Source organism: Pseudorasbora parva, chromosome 18 (assembly GCF_024679245.1).
Source record: "Pseudorasbora parva isolate DD20220531a chromosome 18, ASM2467924v1, whole genome shotgun sequence".
NCBI classification, from domain to species: Eukaryota; Metazoa; Chordata; class Actinopteri; order Cypriniformes; family Gobionidae; genus Pseudorasbora; species Pseudorasbora parva.
The window spans coordinates 42,573,861-42,600,684 of NC_090189.1; the positions used below are offsets into that span (position 1 = coordinate 42,573,861).

Genomic DNA, 26,824 nt, shown 5'->3' on the forward strand with positions numbered 1-26,824 from the left:
AAAAACATAATTTAGAACGTTTATAAATCCATTTACATTGTGGGGACACACACACATAATGGCTTGTTTCGGCTTAGACATTAATGCGGAATCATACAGGGATAATGGTTCATTTAGGTATAGAAATTCACGTGGATAACTTAAAATGTGTACAGATATGTTTATGCAAAGTCACAATGTCATGTTGCAAGATGCTTGATCTTATTTTGAAGCTTCTGTTTGAGAAAAACTAACTAGCGAATGTTGAACATATTAATCTGGATGTTAACAGCTAGCAGTTCAGCAGAAGAGGCGAAGAAGAAGAAGACAATGTTCCAGTCTGCAAAAACAGTAACCCCCACCAGCACGACAACGCCCATTTGTGGCCGCAGTTGGATGATATTGGATCCCGCTGCTGTCCAGGGAGGCACAGGTAGCACCCCAACAGTTGCCTGGCATAAGACACCCTCAAACAGGCCCTTCTCTCATTGGCTGGAGGTTATTGCAGATGTCGGAACACATTTTACACAGCAAGATTTTGAATCGCAGACCGATCCAGATATTTAGTATGTCAAATACCTACGGGTATCGATACTCTCAGACCGCGTCTTTGATAATGCACACTGTGTGACTGCCACTCATGTGAACAAGCAGCAATTTACCTACGATTTCGGGCATTTGTCTGCGATTTCACAAAATCTGCGGTGAAAATCGGGGCTAAAATCATGCAGAATAAGTCAAGAGACAAATTTGTATTAATCTGTTAAACATAAAAAATATTATGCAATCATTTAAGGCATTTCTCCTTATATATACTAAACATTTAATGGGAATATTAGCAAAACATTCTTAGGGACATATTTTTATTATCTGGGGTGTGAGCTAAGGTTTCATTATTTCGTAATGTTTGTAAGTATTTGTTAGTTTAACCTTATGACCTTTGTGCTGCCTCTTTGCCCAGCAAACGTTCCCTATACATGTTCTTCTAATGTCTGGTTTATTATTAAACAGCAAACACCTACCACCAAAGGGGCATGCAGAAAAAGCCAGGGATGGTGAGGACCATCAGCAGCATTCTCCAGTCTCGCAGGAAGTAGGCAGCCAGCGGAAGCATCATATAACCAAAAGAGAAGAAAAGACACACACCCAGAGTGGAGTAGATGTCACGAATGGATGGGCTCAATATTTCCATTCCTAGGAGAAGGACATGTCATAACGAATAGTAAGAATAGTTTAATCCAATTCTACAGGCTAAATTATTGAGAGTATTTTTATGCATGGGACAAAAACATGCACTTGTTTTTAAACGCATTCTAAAATGTGTTAGTAGAACAAATGTGTTGCCAGTCATCATTTTCAATAAGCAGCCATTATACGAATAAAAGCAGTACAATAATGCAAAGATCAGATGTGAATATACAACGCTAAAACAAAAAGTACAGTAAGGGCCAGATTTGCTAACAGCTTCCAGCACAGAAAAAAAAAATGTCTCGGGTTATGACTGTAACCTATGGTCCCTGAGAAATGGAACGAGAACTTTGGAGGACACCCCCTAAGCGACAGCATCTCTGAAACATGAATGAAATCACGCCCAATCCTGATTGGTGCTGCATCATGACGTAGTATTTGACAGCATACACAGAAGCTACAAAGGAGAGGCCGGAACATAGTACAAACGCAGTGTCTCGTTCCCTTTCTAAGGAAACATGGGTTACATTCATAACCCGAGACATTCCCTTTCAAGGAGGCGAGTACTCTGACCCACCCTGCTCTCTTACAAATCTCATGAAGTGGGACTCCATAAAGGAGGGCTAGGGAGGACGCCATGCCTCTGTTGGAATGCACCCTCATGGCTATGGGTGAAGGCAAATTGCGCACCCAATAAGCCACGGCTGTAGCCTGGACAATCAAATTGCTGATTGTCTGTTTAGATGCAAGCAGCCCATTCTTGGGTGAGCCAAAGCACACCAACAGCTGGTTTGACTTTTTCCACCGTTAAGACCTCTCTAAGTAAATTCTTAAGCTCTGACAGGGCAGAGCAGGTGAACTCTCCCTTCTTCCGCAGTCATGTAGGGCGGAGGATGGAATGCCTAAAGAACCACTAAACGCGTCGTACATGTTGGTTGGACCAGTTTTGGATGTAAGATGGCCTTAACTCGGCCAGGGGCAAACTCCAGGAAAGGGTTTTTAATGACATTATATGTGCCATTGATAACAAGGAATATTGTGTAGCTGCATTTGCTGATTTGGCTAAGGCATTTGATTCAGTGGACCATAACAATCTGATGAATTGGACTTTCTATATATAAGAGGTATTGGACTTTCTGAGAGCTGTCTGGCTTGGTTCAAGAGTTACTGCGGTCATTCACAATCAGTTAGGGTGGAGGGGTTTTGGTCGGATCCTCTGCCCCTATTTAAAGGGGTTCCACAAGAAAGTGCACTGGGCCCTTTAGTTTATAATATTTATGTTAATAATATTGCTTTGGCCGCAGGTCATTCTCAGATACATTTATATGCAGATGACACCATAATTTATACATCCAGATCTACATTGTCCACTGCACTGTCCTTATTGCAGGCCAGTTTTACCCGTATTCAATGTGCTTTTATAAAACAAATAAAACAAAATGCATGGTTTTCAATAGAAATCTTCCACATATAGATCTACATGAAATGTTAGATAGCTTAAATATCAATTTTGTTGAATGCTATAAATATCTTGGTATCTGGCTTGATAGCAAGTTGTCATTCAAAACTCATATAAACACATTACTTAGAAAGGTTAAATCTTGTATTAGTTTTCTTTTTCGTAATAAATACATTCTTTAACACACACTTCAGAACAACTTTTGAAAAATGACAATGCTTCCAATTTAAGGAGGGGTGCTGCTAGCAGCAAACTGATCCCCTCTCGGCCGACCCGCTCCAAGATTTCTGGGGGCAGAGCAAATCAGGGTAACTGTATACAGACACAGCCTCGGCCAAGTCTGCACCATGGCATCCAACCCCATTGGAGCTGGAAGCCTCAGAGAAAGCCACAGTGGATAGTGGGACATCTCTCAAGACACAAATAGATCCACTTCCACTGGGCTGAACCTCCAGAACCTTCCATCCCCTCTGGATAAAGTTGCCATTCCCCAGGCCTCAGCCCCTGCCTTGACAGGATGTCTGCTCCAAGGGGTTTGCTCCCCGTGGACATACATCGCTCTGAGAGACAACAATCTCCCTTGGGAGCACAAGAGTATCTGGTGAGCCAGTCTGCATAAAGGGCTGGACTTCAGTCCCCCCTGATGATTTATATACATGACTACCTATGTATTGTCAGAGCATATCAAGATATGGTGGCCGTGGAGATCCGGGAAACATTTCTTAAGAGCCCTGAACACTGCTAGCATCTCCAGGCAATTTATGTGCCAGAAAAGAATGCCAGGCTTCCCACAGATCTCTCGCAAAGCGGCCATCCATGGCCGCACCCCAACCAGTAATGGAGGCATCTTTTGAAACAGATTTCCGGCAACATGACGTTCCCACCATACGGAACGGATTTCCCCTTGGGGAAAACCCCTTGGTCTTCAGCTACCACTTTTGGGTTCTCATGTGCAGCAGACCAAAAGGTATTATGTTGGATGCTGCTGCCATGAGCCCCAGCAGTCTCTGAAACGGCTTCACGGTGAGGCTGCGGCCTAGTTTCACTCTCAATGCCGAACTGTCATTTCTCGCGACTGGGCCAATATTAGCCAGTCGTCGATATAATTTAGTATACATATGCCTTGGAGTCTGAGAGAAGCCAGAGCTGCATCCATACACTATGGGAAAGGTGTGAGGGGAAAGAGCTAGAGTGATTGGAAGAACCCAGTATTTGGTGTGCTTCACCCCCAAAAGCAAAAACCAGTCCTCGGGACAGATCTGACTCATGATGGTGGGAATGGTGAGCATCTTAAACCTGAACCTCCTCAGAGACTGATTCAAGTGTCTCAGATCTAATATTGGATGCAACCCCATCCTTCTTGGGAACTGTGAAGTACCGGCTGTAGAACCCAGACTCCCTGTCTGGTGGAGGAACACATTCTATTGCCTCCTTTATCAACAGGGAGCACAAATCCTGTTCCATAATCTGAATATGCTCTGGGACTACCACAGTCCAGACCACCCCAGTGAACTTCAGGGAAGGGTAACCGATCTGCAGTTTTTACAGCTTTTCTAAAGTACGCAGGACCCATGCAGATATATTCGGAAGGCATGACCATCCGGCGAGATAATCCTACTAAGGGAACCAGCCTCTCGAGGTTGACCTCGGATATTGAAACTCGTTCTCAACCTGCTGAAGGTGCTGACCGGCAGGGAGTTGTCGAGGACGATTTTCAGTGTGGGGTTTCCACTGCCCAACCGCAGGTCTTACTAGAGGTGGCTGGAGCACCATGCGTGTGTGAGAAACTGATGTGGCCCGAAGCATCTTCGACAGCAGAAACACAGCATAGATTTCTCGAAAGGCAACCTTCCGTTGCTTCTCTACCCTGGGGTGACTGCTCTTAAAAGCCCAGCCACAGCTAGGACTTCTTCCCAGAAGCCTTCTTCGCCTGCAGGACGGTCCGTAGATTGACGTGCGGCACTGAAGGCTTCTATAAAACGCACCACCTCTGTTGCCAGACTCCCGGTGGAGGGTCTCGAGAAGCGATGCTCTCTTTCTGCGCCTGTTGTTGCGAGGAGCTGGATGACAGCTAGGGTTGCCCTTCAGAGGCAGCCTTCCCCGATTTGGATGGCCACGGAAGATATTGTTGGAAGGCTGCTGATTGTTTCTACACCTCCTGAAATCTGTAGATGAATGTGCTAAGGGCATCGCCGAACAGACCAGAAGGCAACATCGGGACGTCTACGAGAAAGGATTTCTTCTTCTCCTTCAGCCCCAACAAATTCAGCCATAAGTGTCTTTCCACAGTCATTATAGAAGCCATGGAGGGGCTGATGCCTTGGTGATGCAGAGAGGCAAAACATCAGCCTTAAATATCTAAAATATCTTCCGGTGAGGGGCCATCCCCCTCAACCAGATCTTTAAGAAGATCGGCTTGGTAGTCCTGGAGACTAGATGCAGGTGCAGGGAACTACCAGTGCAACCAGCCGCCATAGAAGCGCTGCCCACCAGCGCTGATGTGTCATCGCAGGGCTTAGTGAGTAGAACCGGGGCTTTTAGGGACAATGCAGAGTCGGGCAATAGATGGCTCGAAAAAGCCCCTTCCACCCGAGGTACCGACCCATAGCCAGCCTCGAGCTCTGCCAGGCACGTTGGAATAATCCAATACAGGTGGGTTGGAGACACACTGAATCGGATTCTCCGCCCTGTGGAAAGAAGCCACAGTGCAGGCTTCCACACGGGGAGGGAGATTATCAGAACTGTCAAAGGATGACTCAGAGATGCCTCACCAGTCCCTTCTCTCCCTGACATATCTAACTGCGAGCCTCACAAACTGCGTCGCCATGCTGTCTCAGACGCAGGACCAGAACCACGGGGCTGGTTAGCCTCATCAAAAACTGCCAGCCGTGAGCACAGCATTGGACGTGATTTAATTCATGTTTCAGACACTATCGCTTAGGGAACAATAAGTATTGTAGACGCAGTTCGAGTTCCCTCGAAAGGGAACAGGATTTACTAAAGACACGCAGTGAAAAAGTACCACTAGAAAACTGTGGACAGGGTTATTTATTGCATATGCATTTGTAGGAGTTTCCCACTCGCATTATTTATGGGAGGAGAGTATTTAAAATAATCATGCAAGGTGATTTACTAAGGTTTGCACTCAATTTACTGGTGTTTGCACCATTATTTACTGCCAAAAAAAGTAGACACTAATTTGCGTTACTCTTGGTAGAGTGTGTTGGTCATTATGGAAATGATCCAGCTGCATTCGTGTTCATTAATTTGTGTGTCGTTAGTAGATAACGCGCTGAACTTCCCACTCCCGTCTGCGCGTTTATGGGATTGCACTCTCATGCTAATTTGCCCTGTTTAGTAAATCTGGCCCTATAAATCACAGCACATCAAAAGCCTTTACCTAAAACAAATGCTCCCACATAGTTTGAAATCTGGCCCATTCCAACAATGAAAAACAACAAGCAAAAAATCAACCAAGATGGGGAGAAGACTTGAATGAAGGTGAATACCGTCTGAATTGCCATGGTTACAAACAGCACTATTTTCCTGCCAAACCTAAAACCCAAGAAAAAACAATTTTATTTCCAATAGGCAACTTCTGACCGAGCATGTTTTGCCCAATTTTAAAAACTCCATTCATAATTTAAATAAATTGTGGAAAATATATGATAACTATAGCAACAGATAAAACAAAATAAAAACCGTATACATCAAAATAGATCTGTGCATCGCTGCAGTAGTTGTGATGTCTTTTGAAGCCAGAAGCAATTTGCTCATTTTAAGAGTTAGAGAAGGTAGACATGCAGTACTGCTGAAATTACTTTTCACAAAAAAGTTTCCAAATGACGGACTGGATGTGATAATCTTTGTTGAATAATTTAATAATAAACATTTGCGGTAATATCCTGCTTCATAAACCCCAAACTTGCGAGAGTGAGTAAAATGATGCACAATACCCTCACCAAAATTCAGACCCTCGTTTTAATATTGGTACTTCGGTATTAGATTGTGGTACCGTACCGAAGCCATTGTGGTATCGAGCCGTAACCTATGTTCCTTTAACTATTGAAGTGTAAATGTAAACTAATACACTTGTCCTATGTAATGTTTAACATGTTTCTTTTGGTTCTTAATTTTAAAAATATTTCACTTTTTACTTAATTGAGAAATATTTAAAAACTACATGTTGTTTATGTATTATTTACTTAATACAGAGAATTCAGGTAAAATGGGACAATTTGTGCTATTGGGACTGGGAGAAAATGCTCCAATTATCCTGAATTACCACTAATCCCAGCCTGGCCTTCATCTACTTCTTTTGGAACTATTTTCCTTGGCAGAGGGGAAATATATAAACTAAATGGCCATATGCTAAATGGCCTAAATGGCACACCTAAACTAAATAGCCAAATTGCAATTTTTTTGTTTGAAGCACTAATGACTTGCTTTAATACAGTAGTTTCATAAAAAAATATCACACTTGCAATAACACTGCAATCCTGAATATTTGCACATATTGCCTAGTGATAGAACAACTGTCATCAAATAATTATAGTATTTACATACATTTGCCTTGTGTGGAATAAAAGGTTTGATGCTTTCTAACCTGTCAGCAATCTGTCCAGAGATGACAGAACCAATCAAAACACCAGTGAAGAAGAGCGAGGTGGTCAATGGAGCTCTCCAGTCATCGGAACACACCAAATCCCACTGCCATTGAAAAAAACAATTAAAATTAAAGCTGCGAGCAGCGATGACGGGCCCAAGCCGGGGGCACCGCCACCCCGGTGGCATCAGCTTAACTGTGCGCAGAAGGCCAATAGGCATTTAATATGGGAAAAAATAAAAGGACTATGTCAAAGTCATTTGAATTCACCCCATTAACTGCAGAAACTGGTGCTGCTATGACCAGGAACCACAACAGTCACATCTATGAGATCAATTACATTTTATTCACTAATTTTATGTCAGATGATGTCAAATGTCAATTTCAAAATGAGTGCAGAACACTGTCCAAATGCTGAAGTTTTATTATCCTTACACTTCTCTTTGTGTTTTTGACCTACCGTAGCTTCTGTTTGTTCACCAGTCTTATGCAGTAAAAAGCATGCATGTTTTTATTTTAATATGTGTGGCATTCAATATTTTTAAAAATATAAATAAATAAATAAATAAATAAATAAATCTAAATCACAGAAACCACAAAAATGATTTTAATATCAGTGTCAGGTAAGAGTAATATACATGCACAATTTTGTAAGTCCAGAAGGCCTGTATATTTTTTAAAGATATGTTATATTTTGTGTGGTTTTTTTTAACTTATTTTTCACATCAAAGTGATAGCTATTTGTGATAGCCTATGATATAAAAGCGTTAAATTATGACAATCAAGAGACAAGGTGACACACACACACACACACACACACAGAGTGAGAGAGACCCCCCCCACCACACACACACACACTCACGCACACACACACACACACACACACACACCGAGTGAGCCTGAGAGAGTGGGGGGGGGGGGGTAAGGACAGACAGAAAGAGAGAGGCATAGTCTGATTCCGATTGAACAAGATTTGAAACAAAAAATTAAATTTACATTCTCAAAAGAACTCATTCTGTGTGATTTATAAGCTTTTGTACCCATTGGGACCTCAATTTAGGTCCCTACAGTGACACGAGTCCCAATGAGTCTGTGTGCATTCAGGTTGAAGTCCTCACCAGGCTAGAAAAACATGAATATTGAACAAGATTTTAAACAAAAAATAATAATAAAATCTAAATGGTCGGAGAAAATTATTTGAAAAAGAAACTCAAATGTGTTTTTTTTATGTTAGTATTTTAGTTTTAAGAATTAATCTTCAAATACAAAATGTTAAAGAAAACCAATATATTGATAAAAAAAAATACAAAAAGTACATTCATTTTACATTTTTATTCTTTCTGAGTTTGGTGACTATAGAAAAAACTAGCCAAGTGTTTTATTTTTTTACATTTTTCTCAAAGACTTATCCAGCCATGTTCATAAATAAGGCTATACTCCCACCTTCTTTGTATTAACACAATTATTAAACTAATTATATAAAAAATATTGTCAATGCCTGTCAAATCTTCAGTGTCCTTTGTTTCATGTTGACCGAGTTGACTTTAGTATTTATCTAAAGGTCTTTTTATATTTGTATTTTCACAATTACGAAACTAATTATATAAAACGATATTGTCAATGCTCTACAAATTAACTGGTTCCATACTTTTTCCATTTTTTATTCAAACCCAGAAATATAAATAAATATATATATATATATTTATCCTTTAATGCTGGCCAAAGCACACAGCAATAAAAGAGCTAATCTTTTCCTCATCAAAATGCAACTGGCACCCATCCCCCATCAGACACACACACACACACACACACACACACACACACACACACACACACACACACACACACACACACACACACACACACACACACACACACACACACACACACACACACACACACACACATGTCTGGTCTCTGGTGTGCTATCTTTCTGGGGACTCACCATAGACTTAGTGGTTTTTATACTGTACAAACCATATATTCTGTCCTCCTACACTGCTCCTACCCTAAACCTACACATCACACAAAACTTTCTTCAAAAGAACTCATTCTGTATGATTTATAAGCTTTTGTACCCATTGGGAAGTCCCCATGAGTCTTTGTGCATTCAGGTTTAAGTGCCCACCAGGCTAAAAAACCATTCACACACACACACACACACACACACACACACACACACACACACACACACACACACACACACACACACACACACACACACACACACACACACACACACACACACACACACACAGAGGCAAGGTTTTTTGCTTGAAAACTTATACAATATTGCCCTCTACTGGTCATTTAAATGAGAGCATAAGTGTTGAGAAAAAAAAAGAAAAAAAAAACTGTGATTATATAGAATAACCAGCAGGTGGGAGTATAGCCTTATTTATGAACCAGGCACTGGTGTGCTTATTTTGTGTTTTTTAGGCTTTTGCTAAGGGAACACCGTTTGAGATATCCAATAACCGTTCGCATTTTAGCATCTTCTGTATATTTACTTCATGTTGTCCGAGTTTGGAGGAGATAAAATGAATCGCTTTTGAGGAGAAGGTAAAAACTCAGAGCTCGCTTTCGACTTTTTCTCATTTTCAAACCAGATTATCTAACTTCCTGTTGGTCAGAGCTAATGACAGTAAATTAGAAAGTTGTCCGGCTCGAAATGTACAATATATATACCGAGTTTGGTGAATGTAGATAAAACTAACCCCCCGCTTTGGACAAAAGATGGCGCTACTGAGCCCCTCTACCACGCCCGTTTCTGAATCTTTGCTTGCATCTTCTGGATAGCATGTCAGATGTGTGTGTTGAGTTTCATGCAATTTCAAGCATTTGAAGAGTCTCAAAAACACCAAAAAAGATTATTAGACTTTGACACGTTGCCATGACAACAGTTTTTCTAGAATCAGGAATCCATTCATATGTCTATATCTGCCATGTTTTGACATTATACTGATGAAGTTTGAAGTAAATCGGGTGAAAATAAGATGGGGATTTAAAGCAATTTTGAAAGTTACACACTTCCTGCTGCCAGTTGCTGGCGCTATAACTTTGTCTCACAAAAGTCATATCCATGTGATCGGCCTCTTACAGCGAACACACAGCTGAAGTTTCATCAAAATGAATTAATGTATGCAAAAGTTATAACACACTTCCTGTTTCCTTTTTCTCGCCATAAATTCATCTCTTCGCCACGGCCAAACCGTTTGAGAAATCAGAAAGTTGCTCGCAATTTAGCATCCTCCGTGTCTTGACTTCAGGCTGACCGAGTTTGGTGCTGATCGGGTGAATCGTCTAGGAGGAGTATCGCAAATTCCACAGCATGCGTTTTCCAAACAACCCATAATAGCTCACTTCCTGTTGGGCTGACACATAACTTAGAGCACGAAAGTTGTTCGGCCCGATGAGCTCTATATGTGTACCGAGTTTCATATATGTACGTGGAAGTGTGTTTGATTTATAGACCCCGTTTTCAGACCCCACTTTAGGGGGCGCTGTCGAGCCCCCCTGCCACGCCCGGGTCCCAGCCTCAGCCCGGCCCTGATGGCCGCGCATTCTGATGCGTGTGCAAAGTTTCAAGAGTTTTCGAGCATGGGAAGGGCCCCAAAAATGCCCAAATAGTCGCGTAAAAAAATAATAATAATAAATAATTAAAGCTGCGAGCAGCGATGACGGGCCCAAGCCAGTGGCACCACCACCCCGGTGGCTTCAGGCAAATTGTGCAAGACAGGCAATATGCATTTAAACAGGAGAGTATTTTAAAATCGCTCAAATATGCCACATTTACCGCAGCAGCTGGTGCCGCTATGACCACAAGCCACACCCATGATGTAATTTAAATATAGATGAATTCTAATGTAATATGATATAATAGGTCATTTTCAAATATGTGTAAAGTCCAGAAGGCCAGTATTTAATTCATGGTCTTTTTATTTTATTAACATAATTATTAAACTAATTATATAAAACTATATTGTTAGTGCCCTACAAATGAAGTTGGATTCACCACATTAACTGCAGCAGTTGGTGCTGCTATGACAACGAACCACAACAGTCACATCTATGAGATCAATTAAATTTAATTATTCAATTTCATGTCAGATGATGTCACATCAATTTCAAATGAGCGCAGAATACCGTCCAAATGGTGATATTGTATTATCCTAACACTTCTCTTCATGTGTTTTTGACCTACCTTAGCTAAAGCAATTAAGCATGCTTTCATTTTAATATTTGTAGCATCCAATAAAAAATGTTAATTACAAAATTACCAGTTGAAGCCAAATCACAGAAACTGCAGCAATGATTTTAATATTAGTGTCAGGTAAGAGTAAGATGCGCGTCTACATTTTATGGAAGTTTAATATAAACTTTATTATAAAATTTACTTAGACTGACTGGGTAAACCCAGCCTCATCTGCCAGCGATTTGACTTCGCCCTGCAACACAGTCTGAAAACCCGGACATTCATTTCTACTGCTTCTGTTACACTTTTGCGGGAACAAATCACAGACTAACTTATTCACCTGGCACGCTATTGGCGAGTTTAGTAGTCTGTTTAGTTGACTATCCAATTGCATACAGAGTCATTCAAATAATGCTCATTGATCAATCTTAAATTGAGCTTGGTCTGATACCCAGACAACTTATAAACTAGAAAATCATGTGAAATTTACTTTTTAAATCAATTTGATTTTTATCAGTAAATAATTCATTTTAAGACATGTGTCTTTTCAAAAACAGCAAATGACCTTCTGTAAAGCCACTGTATAAAACACACACACACACACACACACACACACACACACACACACACACACACACACACACACACACACACACACACACACACACACACACACACACACACACACACACACACACACACACACAATTTCAAGCATGCTAAGTCTCAAAAACACCCAAAAAGATAATTAAACAGACACTTTGCCATAGCAACAGTATATAAAATATCCGGAATCCATTCGTATGTCTATATCTGTCATGTTTTCACATTATACTGATGAAGTTTGAAGTAAATTGGGTGAAAGTAAGACAGTGATTCAAATTTTTTTCAAAAAGTGACATCCTGCTGCCAGTCGGTGGCGCTATAACTTTGACTGAATATTGGAATGTAGATGTCTTCAGGCCAGGACTCTTGTCAAACATGTCAAGTTTGAGGCAGATTGGACATTGTATGCCTAATGGTACAACAAATTCCTGTGTCATGGCGAAACATCAACATTTGTGAGGCCGCCACAGACACACCCTTCAGGGAAAACTCAAGATCTTCCCAATTTAACACCACAAAGGCCTTTAGATTAGACTGTGCAAATACGATGTTGATATGATTAAATCTCTAGGAGGAGTTTGTTAAAATACAACGTCTGGCAATGGCAAATTGCACCAATTTACCAAAGAAAATTCAAAATATCTCACTTCCTGTTGGTTTTTCAGATTTGGCGCCTTCGGTCTTTTTTGTAGGTATTGGGCTGTTGAATGTTGCTACTGAATTTTCATACTCATACATGAAACGTAGCGTGAATGACGCTTAATTTAAATTTTGTAGGTGGCGCTATCGAACCATTTTGCCACACCTAATTCTGAAACCCATATCAGATGTATGTTTTCACCACTTCTGATGCGTGTGCAAAGTTTCATGAGTTTTCATGCGTGTTTAGGCCCTCAAAAATGTAATTCATTTGGGAAAAGAAAAATGATGGTTTTAGCAATTACAATAAGGTCCTCACACCTTAAGCCTTAAATATCTGAGTTCCTGTTTGTCGGAGCTAATGACTGTAAATTAGAAAGTTGTTTGGCTCAAAGAGAACAATATATATACAGAGTTTGGTGACTGAAGATAAAACTAACCCCCCCACTTTTGACAAAAGATTGCATTACTTTTGTTAAAAGATGGCGCTACTGAGCTCCTCCACCATGCCCGATTTTAAGTCTTTGCCCATATCTACTGGACAGCATGTCTGATGTGTGTGTTGAGTTTCATGTAATTTGAAGCATTTTAAGAGTCTCAAAAGCAGCGAAAAAGAATGTTATAGTTTGATGTGTTGCCGAAGAAAATTCAAAATATCTCACTTCCTGTTGGTTTTTCAGATTTGGCGCCTTCGGTCTTTTTTGTAGGTATTGGGCTGCTGAATGCGTCTACTGAATTTTCATACTCATACATGAAACGTAGCGTGAATGACGCTTAATTTAAATTTTGTAGGTGGCGCTATCGAACCATTTTGCCACACCTAATTCTGAAACCCATATCAGATGTATGTTTTCACCCCTTCTGATGCGTGTGCAAAGTTTCATGAGTTTTCATGCGTGTTTAGGCCCTCAAAAATGTAATTCATTTGGGAAAAGAAAAATGATGGTTTTAGCAATTACAATAAGGTCCTCACACCTTAAGCCTTAAATATCTGAGTTCCTGTTCGTCGGAGCTAATGACTGTAAATTAGAAAGTTGTTCGGCTCAAAGAGAACAATATATATACAGAGTTTGGTGACTGAAGATAAAACTAACCCCCCCACTTTTGACAAAAGATTGCATTACTTTTGTTAAAAGATGGCGCTACTGAGCTCCTCCACCATGCCCGTTTTTAAGTCTTTGCCCATATCTACTGGACAGCATGTCTGATGTGTGTGTTGAGTTTCATGTAATTTGAAGCATTTTAAGAATCTCAAAAGGAGCGAAAAAGAATGTTATAGTTTGATGTGTTGCCGTGGCAACAGTATATACAATATCAGGAAGTGCTTACCAGCTTTATATCTGCTCTGGTTTGACATTATACTGATGAAGTTTGAAGTAAATCGGGTAAAAATAAGATGGTGATTTCAAAGCATTTTGAAAGTGACACACTTCCTGCTGCCAGTTGGTGGCGCTATAACTTTGACTCACAAAAGTCATATCCATGTGATCAGCCTCTTACAACGAACACACAGCTGAAGTTTCATCAAAATGAATTAATGAATGCAGAAGTTATAACACACTTCCTGTTTCCCTTTTCTCGCCATAAATTCGTCTCCTCGCCACAGCCTAACCGTTTGAGATATCAAAAAGTTGCTCGCAATTTAGCATCCTCAGTTTCTTGACTTCATGCTGACCGAGTTTGGTGCTGATCGGGTGAATCGTCTAGGAGGAGTATCGCAAATTCCAGAGGTTGCGTTTTCCGAACAACCCATAATAGCTCACTTCCTGTTGGGCTGACACATAACTTAAAGCACGAAAGTTGTTCGGCCCCATGAGCTCTATATGTGTACCGAGTTTCATACATGTGCGTGCAAGTGTGTTTGATTTATAGACCATGTTTTCAGACCCCACTTTAGGGGGCGCTGTCGAGCCCCCCTGCCACGCCCAGGTACCAGCCTCAGCCCAGCCCTGATGGCCGCAGGTTCCGATGTGTGTGCAAAGTTTCAAGAGTTTTCGAGCATGATAAGGGCCCCGAAAGTGCCCGAATAGTCGAAAAAGCTAAATTGTCCTTAGAAGAACAATAGGGCTCTGCGCCCTTTCAGGGCTTGGGCCCTAATAATCCTTAGAAGAACAATAGGGCTCTGCGCCCTTTCAGGGCTTGGGCCCTAATAATAATAATAAGAATTAAAGCTGCGAGCAGCGATGACGGGCCCAAGCCGGGGGCACCGCCACCCCGGTGGCATCAGCTTAACTGTGCACAGCAGGCCAATAGGCATTTAATATGGGAAAAAAATAAAAGGACTATGTCAAAGTAATTTGAATTCACCTCATTAACTGCAGCAACTGGTGCTGCTATGACCAGGAACCACAACACTCACATCTCTGAGATCAATTACATTTTATTCTTTAATTTTATGTCAGATGACGTCAAATGTCAATTTCAAAATGAGTGCAGAATACCGTCCAAATGCTGAAGTTGTATTATCCTTACACTTCTCTTAAAAATAAATTAAGCCAAATCACAGAGACCGCAACAATGATTTTAATATCAGTGTCAGGTAAGAGTAATACGCGTGCATAAAATTTATAGAAGTTTATTATAAACAGCCACTTTTATAAGATCATGTGAAATTATATTTTTTTATCCATTTGAATTTTATCAATAAATAATTAGTTTAAAGAGGTGTCATACGTGATCTTTGCAAACACAGCACATGACCTTCTTTAAAGCCCGTGTTATAGAAAACAATTAAAAGTATTAGGATATCACTTTCAATTATGTGCAAATGTATTTTTTGCAGCTCAAAATATTGTAAGTTCAGAAGACCAGTATTATATATATATAATACATTTTTTTAAACTTATTTTTCACAATAAAGTGATAGATATTGCTGATAGCCTATGATATGAAAGGGTTAAATTATGAAAAACAAGAAACAAGGCGACATACACAGAGTGAGAGAGACCCCCTCCACACACACACACACACACACACACACACACACACACACACACACACACACACACACACACACACACACACACACACACACACACACACACACACACACACACACACACACACACACACATACACAAACACACACACACAGAGTGATCCTGAGAGAAGGGGGGGGGGAAGGGGGGGAATGACAGACACAAAATCTAAACAGTGAGAGAACATTGTTTTTATTTCACTGTCTGAAAACACTGTTCTGCAATAACAACTATAGTTTTATCTTCAAAACAGTGTTCCCTAGGACATATCCAACCTGGTTGCTAAATAAGGCTACACTCCCACCTTCTGGTTATTCTATATGCCGGTAGCTCATTGGTTCTCATTTTTGTCCTTAAACAAAAGGCATTAATCTTCTCATTTTTTTAAGTTACACACACTACTTTTTTTTTCCTTTTCTTTTTAAAGACAATTAAATGTGTTTTTTCTTTTGTTAGTAATGTTTTTTTAAATATTTATATTTTTTTATTAATAATTATTTGTATTAACACAATTATTTAACTAATTATATAAAACAATATTGTCAATGCCCTACAAATAAACTGGTTTTATACATGAAATTTTTTATTCAAACCCAGAATAATATGTTTAATCCTTTAATGCAGGCCAAAGCACAGCATTGAGAGGTAATCTTTTTAGACAGAAGAGTGGCTCTCACACACACACACACACACACACACACACACACACACACACACACACACACACACACACACACACACACACACACACACACACTTACACACACACACACTGTAGAAATCAGTGACACGTGTCCCAATGAGTCTGTGTGCATTCAGGTTGAAGTCCCCACCAGGCTAGAAAAAAGAACACACACACACACACACACACACACACACACACACACACACACACACACACACACACACACACACACACACACACACACACACACACACACACACACACACACACACACACACACACACACACACACACACAGTAGTAATGCTGAAGTATGCTGCAGGCAACTCTTATCAGTTAAGCCCATCCACCATCCCCCATCCACAACAACCCCCCCCCCCCCACACACACACACACACACACACTATAGAAATCAATGACACATGTCCCCATGAGTCTGTGTGCATTCAGGTTGAAGTCCCCACCTGGCTAGAAAAAAGAACACACACACACACACACACACACACACACACACACACACACACACACACACACACACACACACACACACACACACACACACACACACACACACTAGTAATGCTAAAGTATGCTGCAGGCAACTCTTATCAGTTCAGCCCATCCACCCCCCCCACCCCCCCCCCCCCCCCACACACACACACACACACACACTCATGTCTGGTTCACTATCTTTCTGGGGACTCACCATAGACATAATGGTTTTTATGCAGTACAAACCATATTCTGTCCTCCTACACAGCTCCTACCCCTAAACCTACCCATCACACAAAACTTTCTGCATTTTTACATTTTCAAAAGAACTCATTCTGTTTGATTTATAAGCTTTTGTACCCATTGGGAAGTCCCCATGAGTCTGTGTGCATTCAGGTTTAAGTCCCCACCAGGTTAGAAAACCATTCACACACACACACAGAGAGGCAAGGTTTTTTGCTTGAAAACTTATACAATATTGCCCTCTACTGGTCAATTAAGGGAGAGCATGTGTTGAAAAAAAACCAAAAAAAAACCTGTGTGATATATAGAATAACCAGCAGGTGGGAGTATAGCCTTATTTATGAACCAGGCACTTGTGTGCTTATTTTGTATTTTTTAGGCTTTTGCTACGGGAACACCGTTTGAGATATCCAATAACCGTTCGCATTTTAGCATCTTCTGTATATTTACTTCATGTCGTCCGAGTTTGAAGGAGATTGAATGAATCGCTTTTGAGGAGAAGGTAAAAACTCAGAGCTCGCTTTCAACTTTTTGTTATCTTCCAACCAAATTATCTGACTTCCTGTTGGTCAGAGCTAATGACTGTAAATTAGAAAGTTGTCCGGCTCGAAATGTACAATATATATCCCGAGTTTGGTGACTGCAGATAAAACTAACCCCCCCATTTTGGACAAAAGTGACACACTTCCTGCTGCCAGTTGGTGGCGCTATAACTTTGACTCACAAAAGTCATATCCATGTGATCGGCTTCTTACAAAGAACACACAGCTGAAGTTTCATCAAAATGAATTAATGTATGCAAAAGTTATAACACACTTCCTGTTTCCCTTTTCTCGCCATAAATTTGTCTCTTCGCCACGGCCAAACCGTTTGAGATATCAAAAAGTTGCTCGCAATTTAGCATCCTCAGTGTCTTGACTTCATGCTGACTGAGTTTGGTGCTGATCGGGTCAATCGTCTAGGAGGAGTATCGCAAATTCCAGAGCATGCTTTTTCCGAACAACCCATGATAGCTCACTTCCTGTTGGGCGAAGCTTATGACTATGAGTGCGGAAGTTTTTCGGCCCGATGAGATCTATAAGTGTACCGAGTTTCATACATGTACGTGCAAGTGTGTTTAATATATAGACCCAGTTTTTCAAGGGGGCGCTGTTGAGCCCCCCTGCCACGCCCGGGTCAAAGGCCTCTGCCAGACCCTGTTGGCCGCGCATTCCGATGCGTGTGCAAAGTTTCAAGAGTTTTCGAGCATGGGAAGGGCCCCAAAAATGCCCAAAAGGCGAAAAGATAATAATAATTAAAGCTGCGAGCAGCGATGACGGGCCCAAGCCGGTGGCACCGCCACCCCGGTGGCATCAGCTTAACTGTGCACAGCAGGCCAATAGGCATTTAATATGGGAAAAAAATAAAAGGACTAAAACAAAGTCATTTGAATTCACCTCATTAACTGCAGCAACTGGTGCTGCTATGACCAGGAACCACAACACTCACATCTCTGAGATCAATTACATTTTATTCTTTAATTTTATGTCAGGTGATGTCAAATGTCAATTTCAAAATGAGTGCAGAATACTGTCCAAATGCTGAAGTTGTATTATCCTTACACTGCTCTTAAAAATAAATTAAGCCAAATCACAGAGACCGCAACAATGATTTTAATATCAGTGTCAGGTAAGAGTAATATGCGTGCATATAATTTATGGAAGTTTATTATAAACAGCCACTTTTATAAAATCATGTGAAATTATTTTTTTATCCATTTGAATTCTATCAATAAATAATTAGTCATACGTGATCTTTGCAAACACAGCACATGACCTTCTTTAAAGCCCATGTTATAGAAAACAGTTAAAAGTATTAGGATATAACTTTCAATTATGTGCAAATGTATTTTTTGCAGCTTAAAATTTTGTAAGTTCAGAAGACCAGTATTTAATTAAAGATATAATATATGTTTTTGTTTTTTACTTATTTTTCACAATAAAGTGATAGATATTTGTGATAGCCTATGATATGAAAGGGTTAAATTATGAAAAAAATAAGAGACAAGGTGACACACACACACAGAGTGTGAGAGACCCCCTCCACACACACACACACACACACACACACACACACACACACACACACACACACACACACACACACACGCACACACACACACACACAGTAGTAATGCTGCAGGCAGCCCTTATCAGCTCAGCCCATCCCCCCCTCCACACACACACACACACATACACACACACTTGCATACGTACACTCATGTCTGGTTCACTATCTTTCTGGGGACTCAGCATAGATGTAATGGTTTTTATGCTGTACAAACCATATATTCTGTCCCCCTACACTGCCCCTGCCCCTAAACCTACCCATCACACAAAACTTTCTGCATTTTTACATTTTCAAACGAACTCATTCTGTATGATTTATAAGCTTCTGTACCCATTGGGACCTCAGTTTAGGTCCCTACAGTGACACGAGTCCCAATGAGTCTGTGTGCATTCAGGTTGAAGTCCCCAACAGGCTAGAAAACCACTCACACACACACACACACACACACACACACACACACACACACACACACACACACACACACACACACACACACACACACTCATGTCTGGTTCACTATCTTTCTGGGGACTCATAGACGTAATGGTTTTTATGCTGTACAAACCATATATTCTGTCCTCCTGCCCATACCCCTAAACCTACCCATTTCACAAAACTTTCTGCATTTTTACATTTTCAAAAGAACTCATTCTGTATGATTTATAAGCTTTTGTACCCATTGGGACCTCAATTTAGGCCCCTACAGTGACATGTGTCCCCATGAGTCTGTGTGCATTCAGGTTAATTCAAGTCCCCACCAGGCTAGAACAACACACACACACACACACACACACACACACACACACACACACACACACACACACACACACACACACACACACACACACACACACACACACACAGTAGTAATGCTGAAGTATGCTGCAGGCAACTCAAATCAGCTCAGCCCATCCCCCCATCCACAACACCCCCCTTCACCCCCCCACCCCTCACACACACACTCACCCACACACACACTCATGTCTGGTTCACTATCTTTTTCTGGGGACTCACCATAGATGTAATGGTTTTTATGCTGTACAAACCATATATTCTGTCCTCCTACACTGCTCCTACCCCTAAACCTACCCATCACACAACTTTCTGCATTTTCACCTTTTCAAAAGAACTAATTCTGTCTGATTTATGAGCTTTTGTACCCATTGGGACGTCCCCATGAGTCTGTGTGCATTCAGGTTTAAGTCCCCAGCAGGCTAGAAAACCATTCACACACACACACAGAGGTAAGGTTTTTTTGCTTGAAAACTTATACAATATTGCCCTCTACTGGTCATTTAAGTGAGAGCATAAGTGTTGAAAAAAAAAAAAAAACAGTGTGATATAAAGAATAACCAGCAGGTGGGAGTATAGCCTTATTTATGAACCAGGCACTTGTGTTCTTATTTTGTGTTTTTTAGGCTTTTGCTACGGGAAAACCGTTTGAGATATCCAATAACCGTTCGCATTTTAGCATCTTCTGTATATTTACTTCATGTTGTCTGAGTTTAGAGGAGATTGAATGAATCGCTTTTGAGGAGAAGGTAAAAACTCAGAGCTCGCTTTGCCATTTCTTGTTATCTTCCAACCAAATTATCTGACTTTCTGTTGGTCAGAGCTAATGACTGTAAATTAGAAAGTTGTCCGGCTCGAAATGTACAATATATATACCGAGTTTGGTGACTGCAGATAAAACTAACCCCCCACTTTGGACAAAAGTGACACACTTCCTGCTGCCAGTTGGTGGCGCTATAACTTTGACTCACAAAAGTCATATCCATGTGATCGGCCTCTTACAACGAACACACAGCTGAAGTTTCATCAAAATGAATTAATGTATGCAAAAGTTATAACACACTTCCTGTTTCCCTTTTCTCGCCATAAATTCATCTCTTCGCCACGGCCAAACCGTTCGAGGTATCAAAAAGTTGCTCGCAATTTAGCATCCTCAGTGTCTTGACTTCAGGCTGACCGAGTTTGGTGCTGATCGGGTAAATCGTCTAGGAGGAGTATCGCAAATTCCAGAGCATGCGTTTTCCGAACAACCCATAATAGCTCACTTCCTGTTGGGCAAAGCTTATGACTATGAGTGCGGAAGTTGTTCGGCCTGATGAGCTCTATATGTGTACCGAGTTTCATACATGTACGTGCAAGTGTGTTTAATATATAGACCCAGTTTTTCAAGGGGGCGCTGTTGAGCCCCCCTGCCACGCCCGGGTCAAAAGCCTCTGCCCGACCCTGTTGGCCGCGCAATCCGATGCGTGTGCAAAGTTTCAAGAGTTTTCGAGCATGGGAAGGGCCCCAAAAATGCCCAAAAGGCGAAAAGATAATAATAATAATAATAATTAAAGCTGCGAGCAGCGATGGCGGGCCCAAGCCGGTGGCACCGCCACCCCGGTGGCATCAGCTTAACTGTGCACAGCAGGCAATAGGCATTTAATATGGGAAAAAATAAATAATGGGACTATGTCAAAGTCATTTGAATTCACCTCATTAACTGCAGCAACTGGTGCTGCTATGACCAGGAACCACAACACTCACATCTCTGAGATCAATTACATTTTATTCATTAATTTTATGTTAGATGATGTCAAATGTCAATTTCAAAATGAGTGCAGAATACCGTCCAAATGCTGAAGTTGTATTATCCTTACACTTCTCTTAAAAATAAATTAAGCCAAATCACAGAGACCGCAACAATGATTTTAATATCAGTGTCAGGTAAGAGTAATATGCGTGCATATCATTTATAGAAGTTTATTATAAACAGCCACTTTTATAAGATCATGTGAAATTATTTTTTTAATCCATTTGAATTCTATCAATAAATTATTAGTTTAAAGAGGTGTCATACGTGATCTTTGCAAACACAGCACATGACCTTCTTTAAAGCTCATGTGATAGAAAACAATTAAAAGTATTAGGATATAATAGGTCACTTTCAATTATGTGCAAATGCATTTTTTGCAGCTCAAAATATTGTAAGTTCAGAAGACCAGTGTTATATATATATATATATATATATATATATATATATATATATATATATATATATATATATATATATATATATATATATATATATATATAATACATTTTTTAAACTTATTTTTCACAATAAAGTGATAGAAATTGCTGATATAGCCTATGATATGAAAGGGTTAAATTATGAAAAAAAAACTAAAAATAAGGCGACACACACAGAGTGAGAGAGACCCCCTCCACACACACACACACACACACACACATAGAGTGATCCTGAGAGAGGGAGAGAGACCCCCTCCACACACACACATAGAGTGATCCTGAGAGAGGGAGAGTGAGGGGGGAGGGGAATGACAGACACAAAATCTAAACAGTGAGCGAACATTGTTTTTATTTCACTGTCTGAAAACACTGTTTTTCAATAACAACAATAGTTTAATCTTCAAAACAGTGTTCCCTTGGACATATCCAACCTGGTTACTAAATAAGGCTACACTTCCACCTTCTGGTTATTCTATATGCCGGTAGCTCATTGGTTCTCATTTTTGTCCTTAAACAAAAGGCATTCATCTTCTCATTTTTTAAGTTACACACACTACTTTTTTTTTTTTTAAGACAATTAAATGGGTTTTTTCTTTTGTTAGTAATGTTTTTTTATATTTATATTTTTTATTAATAATTATTTGTATTAACACAATTATTTAACTAATTATATAAAACAATATTGTCAATGCCCTACAAATAAACTGGTTTTAAACATTGATTTTTTTATTCAAACCCAGAATAAATTTTTTTATCCTTGAATGCAGGCCAGAGCACAGCATTGAGAGGTAATCTTTTTAGACAGAAGAGTGGCTCACACACACACACACACACACACACACACACACACACACACACACACACACACACACACACACACACACACACACACACACACTGTAGAAATCAGTGACACGTGTCCCCATGAGTCTGTGTGCATTCAGGTTGAAGTCCCCACCAGGCTAGAAAAAAGAACACACACACACGCACGCACGCACGCACACACGCACACACGCACACACGAACACACACACACAGTAGTAATGCTGAAGTATGCTGCAGGCAACTCATATCAGTTAAGCCCATCCACCATCCCCCATCCACAACACACACACACCCACCCACAAACACACACACATACACACACACACTCATGTCTGGTTCACTATCTTTCTGGGGACTCATAGATGTAATGGTTTTTATGCTGTACAAACCATATATTCTGTCATCCTACACTGCTCCTGCCCCTAAACCTACCCATCACACAAAACTTTCTTCAAAAGAACTCATTCTGTCTGATTTATAAGCTTTTGTACCCATTGGGAAGTCCCAATGAGTCTGTGTGCATTCAGGTTTAAGTCCCCAGCAGGCTAGAAAACCATTCACACACACACACACAGAGGCAAGGTTTTTTGCTTGAAAACTTATACAATATTGCCCTCTACTGGACATTTAAGGGAGAGCATGTGTTGAAAAAAAAACAAAAAAAAAACAACAGTGTGATATATAGAATAACCAGCAGGTGGGAGTATAGCCTTATTTATGAACCAGGCACGTGTGTCCCTATTTTGTGTTTTTTAGCCTTTTGCTACGGGAAAACCGTTTGAGATATCCAATAACCGTTTGCATTTTAGCATCTTCTGTATATTTACTTCATGTTGTCCGAGTTTGGAGGAGATTGAATGAATCGCTTTTGAGGACAAGGGAAAAACTCAGAGCTCGCTTTCGACTTCTTGTTATCTTCCAACCAAATTATCTGACTTCCTGTTGGTCAGAGCTAATGACTGTAAATTAGAAAGTTGTCCGGCTCGAAATGTACAATATATATACCGAGTTTGGTGACTGCAGATATAACTAACCCCCCCACTTTGGACAAAAGTGACACACTTCCTGCTGCCAATTGGTGGCGCTATAACTTTGACTCACAAAAGTCATATCCATGTGATCGGCCTCTTACAACGAACACACAGCTGAAGTTTCATCAAAATGAATTAATGTATGCAAAAGTTATAACACACTTCCTGTTTCCCTTTTCTCGCCATAAATTCGTCTCTTCGCCACGGCCAAACCGTTTGAGGTTTCAAAAAGTTGCTCGCAATTTAGCATCCTCAGTGTGTTGACTTCAGGCTGACCGAGTTTGGTGCTGATCGGGTGAATCGTCTAGGAGGAGTATCGCAAATTCCAGAGCATGCGTTTTCCGAACAACCCATAATAGCTCACTTCCTGTTGGGCGAAGCTTATGACTATGAGTGCGGAAGTTGTTTGGCCCGATGAGATCTATAAGTATACCGAGTTTCATACATGTACGTGAAAGTGTGTTTAATATATAGACCCAGTTTTTCAAGGGGGCGCTGTTGAGCCCCCCTGCCACGCCCGGGTCAAAGGCCTCTGCCAGACCCTGTTGGCCGCGCATTCCGATGCGTGTGCAAAGTTTCAAGAGTTTTCGAGCATGGGAAGGGCCCCAAAAATGCCCAAAAGGCGAAAAGATAATAATAATAATAATAATAATCCTTAGAAGAACAATAGGGCTCTTCGCCCTTTCAGGGCTTGGGCCCTAATAATTAAAGCTGCGAGCAGCGATGACGGGCCCAAGCCGGGGGCACCGCCACCCCGGTGGCATCAGCTTAACTGTGCACAGCATGCAATAGGCATTTAATATGGGAAAAAATAAATAATGGGACTATGTCAAATTCATTTGAATTCACCTCATTAACTGCAGCAACTGGTGCTGCTATGACCAGGAACCACAACACTCACATCTCTGAGATCAATTACATTTTATTCTTTAATTTTATGTCAGGTGATGTCAAATGTCAATTTCAAATGAGTGCAGAATACTGTCCAAATGCTGAAGTTATATTATCCTTACACTTCTCTTAAAAATAAATTAAGCCAAATCACAGAGACCGCAACAATGATTTTAATATCAGTGTCAGGTAAGAGTAATATGCGTGCATAAAATTTATAGAAGTTTATTATAAACAGCCACTTTTATAAGATCATGTGAATTTTTTTTTTTATCCATTTGAATTTTATCAATAAATAATTAGTTTAAAGAGGTGTCATACGTGATCTTTGCAAACACAGCGCATGACCTTCTTTAAAGCCCATGTTATAGAAAACAATTAAAAGTATTAGGACATCACTTTCAATTATGTGCAAATGTATTTTTTGCAGCTCAATATATATATAATACATTTTTTAAAACTTATTTTTCACAATAAAGTGATAGATATTGCTGATAGCCTATGATATGAAATGGTTAAATTATGAAAAACAAGAAACAAGGCGACACACAGAGTGAGAGAGACCCCCTCCACACACACACACACACACACACACACACACACACACACACACACACACACACACACACACACACACACACACACACACACATAGAGTGATCCTGAGAGAGGGAGAGTGAGGGGGAAGGGGAATGACAGACAAAAAATCTTAACAGTGAGAGATCATTGTTTTTATTTCACTGTTTTGCAATAACAACAATAGTTTTATCTTCAAAACAGTGTTCCTAGGACATATCCAACCTGGTTACTAAATAAGGCTACACTCTCACCTTCTGGTTATTCTATATGCCGGTAGCTCATTGGTTCTCATTTTTGTCCTTAAACAAAAGGCATTATTCTTCTCATTTTTAAGTTACACACACTACTTATTTTTTCCTTTTCTTTTTAAAGACAATTAAATGTGTTTTTTCTTTTGTTAGTAATGTTTTTTTATATTTATATATTTTTATTAATAATTATTGGTATTAACACAATTATTTAACTAATTATATAAAACAATATTGTCAATGCCCTACAAATAAACTGGTTTTATACATGATTTTTTTTTATTCAAACCCAGAATAATATGTTTAATCCTTTAATGCAGGCCAAAGCACAGCATTGAGAGGTAATCTTTTTAGACAGAAGAGTGGCTCTCTCTCTCTCTCACACACACACACACACACACACACACACACACACACACACACACACACACACACACACACTCACTGTAGAAATCAGTGACACGTGTCCCCATGAGTCTGTGTGCATTCAGGTTGAAGTCCCCACCAGGCTAGAAAAAAGAACACACACACACACACACACACACACACACACACACACACACACACACACACACACACACACACACACACACTAGTAATGCTAAAGTATGCTGCAGGCAACTCTTATCAGTTCAGCCCATCACACAAAACTTTCTGCATTTTTACATTTTCAAAAGAACTCCTTCTGTCTGATTTATAAGCTTTTGTACCCATTGGGAAGTCCCCGTGAGTCTGTGTGCATTCAGGTTTTAGTCCCCACCAGGCTAGAAAACCATTCTCACACACACACAGAGGCAAGGTTTTTTGCTTGAAAACTTATACAATATTGCCCTCTACTGGTCATTTAAGTGAGAGCATAAGTGTTGAACAAAAAAAAACAAAAAAAAACTGTGTGCTATATAGAATAACCAGCAGGTGGGAGTATAGCCTTATTAATGAACCAGGCACTTGTGTGCTTATTTTATCTTTTTTAGGCTTTTGCTACGGGAACACCGTTTGAGATATCCAATAACCGTTCGCATTTTAGCATCTTCTGTATATTTACTT

At 40.3% G+C, this 26,824-nt stretch overlaps 1 protein-coding gene across 1 annotated transcript in view; it reads right to left on the reverse strand.

Moving 5' to 3' along the window:
* LOC137046322 (organic cation/carnitine transporter 2-like) overlaps positions 1-26,824 on the reverse strand; it is a 62,622-nt gene that overhangs the window by 15,186 nt on the left and 20,612 nt on the right. Inside the window, exons 2-4 of the mRNA XM_067423482.1 lie at positions 7,233-7,336; positions 6,027-6,181; positions 1,002-1,173 (exon numbers count right to left, since the gene is read on the reverse strand). Of these exons, the coding sequence (XP_067279583.1) occupies positions 1,002-1,173; positions 6,027-6,181; positions 7,233-7,336 (431 nt within the window). The remainder of the gene's footprint in view (positions 1-1,001; positions 1,174-6,026; positions 6,182-7,232; positions 7,337-26,824) is intronic.